This window comes from Eurypyga helias, unplaced genomic scaffold, assembly GCF_000690775.1.
Source record: "Eurypyga helias isolate BGI_N326 unplaced genomic scaffold, ASM69077v1 scaffold1482, whole genome shotgun sequence".
Lineage (NCBI taxonomy): Eukaryota > Metazoa > Chordata > Aves > Eurypygiformes > Eurypygidae > Eurypyga > Eurypyga helias.
This window is the reverse complement of record NW_010233899.1, coordinates 110-2,404: the sequence shown is the minus strand read 5'-3', so window position 1 is coordinate 2,404 and position 2,295 is coordinate 110. Positions and strand designations below refer to the sequence as shown.

Below are 2,295 nucleotides of genomic sequence, written 5' to 3'. Positions count from 1 at the left end.
CTCCAATATTTATTAGCATATATTTAACTATGCCATATTCGGTCTCAATTGGTATGACAATTTTTACATACTTAAAACATCCATTTTTAATATAGTTATTTAGAAATAGTATTTTAAAAACCCTCAATAAATATAAGATGGCATGTGAATATTTTTTTAATAGCTAAAGGGAATGGCCAGCACCCAATAATGGAAAACACAATCTGCACTGAACCTTTGGAATTCTGACTCAAAACTGGATAATTTTTGTTACGGTATCTGACATAGTCTAGTTTGAACCATATCTTTAAAGAATCACGCTTTATTAAACGGATGTCCTCTACCAGAAGAGAAACAGAACGGATATGGTTCACTAAAGTTACAGTTTACAAGGTTCTATTGTACAGTTATGCCTGGCATACAAACCCAAAAAATACATCCTAGAATCATAAACGTGTTGGAAGTGACCCATATGGATCATCGAGTCCAACTCCCTGCTTCTCACAGGACTACTTAAAACTGAACCATAGGACTAAGAGTGCGCGTCCAGACACTCCCTGAACTCTGATGGGCTTGGCACCACTCCCCCGGGGAGCCTGTTCCAGTGACTGCCAACCCTCTCAGTGGAGAACCTTCTCCTAACATCCAGTCTGACTTCCCCTGATGCAGCTTCATTCCATCTCCTCATGTCCTGTCGCTGCTCACCAGAGAGATCAGCACCTCCTCCTCTGCTGCCCACCTTGAGGAAGGTGTAGGCTGCGATGAGGTCACCCCTCAGCCTTCTCCAAGCGGGACAAACCAAGTGATCTCAGCTGCTCCCTGAAGTCTTGCCCTCGAGGTCTTTCACCACCTCGTTCGCCCTCCTCTGGACACAGGAATAGCTCGATGCCCGTGTACTGAGGTGCCCAACCTGCACTCAGCACTCACGGTGGGGCTGCAGCACGCGGTGTAGGGTGGGACAGTCACCTCCCTGGACTGGCTAGCCAGGCGGTGCTTGATGCTCCCCAGGACACTGTTGGCCCTTTTGGCTGCCGGGGAACACTGCTGACTCACAGTCACCTTGCCATCAGCCCAACCCCCCCCACTGCTTTCCGCAGGGCTGCTTTCCAGCCCCTCATTCCCCAGTTTGTACATACAACCAGGATTACCCCATCCCAGGTGGAGAATCCAACACTTGCTCTTGTTAACTTTCATAGGGCTGGTGATTGTCTAGCTCTCCAGTCTATCCAGGTCTCTCTGTAAGGCCTCTCTACCCTCGAGGTAGTCCACAGCTCCTCCTATTTCTTTGAAATACAGTTTTTAATACAGGCCTAAATCTTGTTTCTGTCTCTAGAATTCAGTGAGACTTCAAACAAGGAAACGTTTGTTTGTTTGTTTGGGGGTGGCAGTGGTAGGAAAGAGACGTTAAAACGTACACACTAGGAGGAGCTGTGGTGGCAGAATTGAGAGACAGAAAAACTGTTTTCAGGCACTAGTGCTCTCTGGCTGACTGAAGATTAGCATTCTAAGATGTTTATATCCTGCTTCCAACATTACGTTGCTTAGTTCCCTTCCATCTATACAAATAATCAGTCTTGCTTCATGGAAAAGAACATTTTTCTGGCATTGACAAATACTTTTTCTCATTTACTGGAAGCAAACATTGTCATAGCCAAATGACATATTATAGTTTCCAAAATTATAAGATAGGAAAATAATTATATGAGGTAAAATAACAAAAACCATACATAATTTACTTACTAGATCAAGGGCAGAGCCTCCCCCCAGATATTCCATTATTATCCATAATTTTGTATCCTGTAAAACAAAAAAAACAACAAAAAATATTTATTAAGTTAAAAAAAAAGTCATAATTCTTAAGTTAACAGGACTAGTTTCATTCTTTTTCCTGAAAAAGAATCTACAGTTTTGAAACACCAATAATGTTTTGCTGTTCCTCCAAAACATCTTTGGGTTATTCTTTAAGATATATTATTTTTAGTCCCATCTGATAAGGAATTAATTTAGTCTGTCACAAGCTATTTACACAGTTTTGTGCACCCTAGAAAGTTTAATTCTGTTCCTCTAAATTAACAGGATGAAAGCTACTTCACATTTGCCAGTGGCTAACAGCACAGACATCAGATATTCATTAATTCCAAGTAATTGATAGATACGCTTAATGTCACACTCAAGCTCATTTCATGGCAGCTGTGTTTTGTATTAATACTACTAGAATACAGGCAGTATTCAGGGAATAAGCAACTTTCTTATGGAGAAGACTACACTGGATACTATTGAAAGGCATGCAAAGAATAATGTGATGATCAGGCACAG

The 2,295-nt window shown here is 41.6% G+C and overlaps 1 protein-coding gene across 1 annotated transcript in view; it reads right to left on the bottom strand.

The window, feature by feature from the left end:
• The window catches only part of STK24 (serine/threonine kinase 24), an 18,462-nt gene extending 16,686 nt beyond the window's left edge, over positions 1-1,776 (bottom strand). Inside the window, exon 1 of the mRNA XM_010161845.1 lies at positions 1,720-1,776. Coding sequence (XP_010160147.1) covers positions 1,720-1,755 — 36 coding nt within the window. The 5' untranslated portion in view covers positions 1,756-1,776. The remainder of the gene's footprint in view (positions 1-1,719) is intronic.
• Between the last annotated feature and the right edge of the window lie 519 nt (positions 1,777-2,295).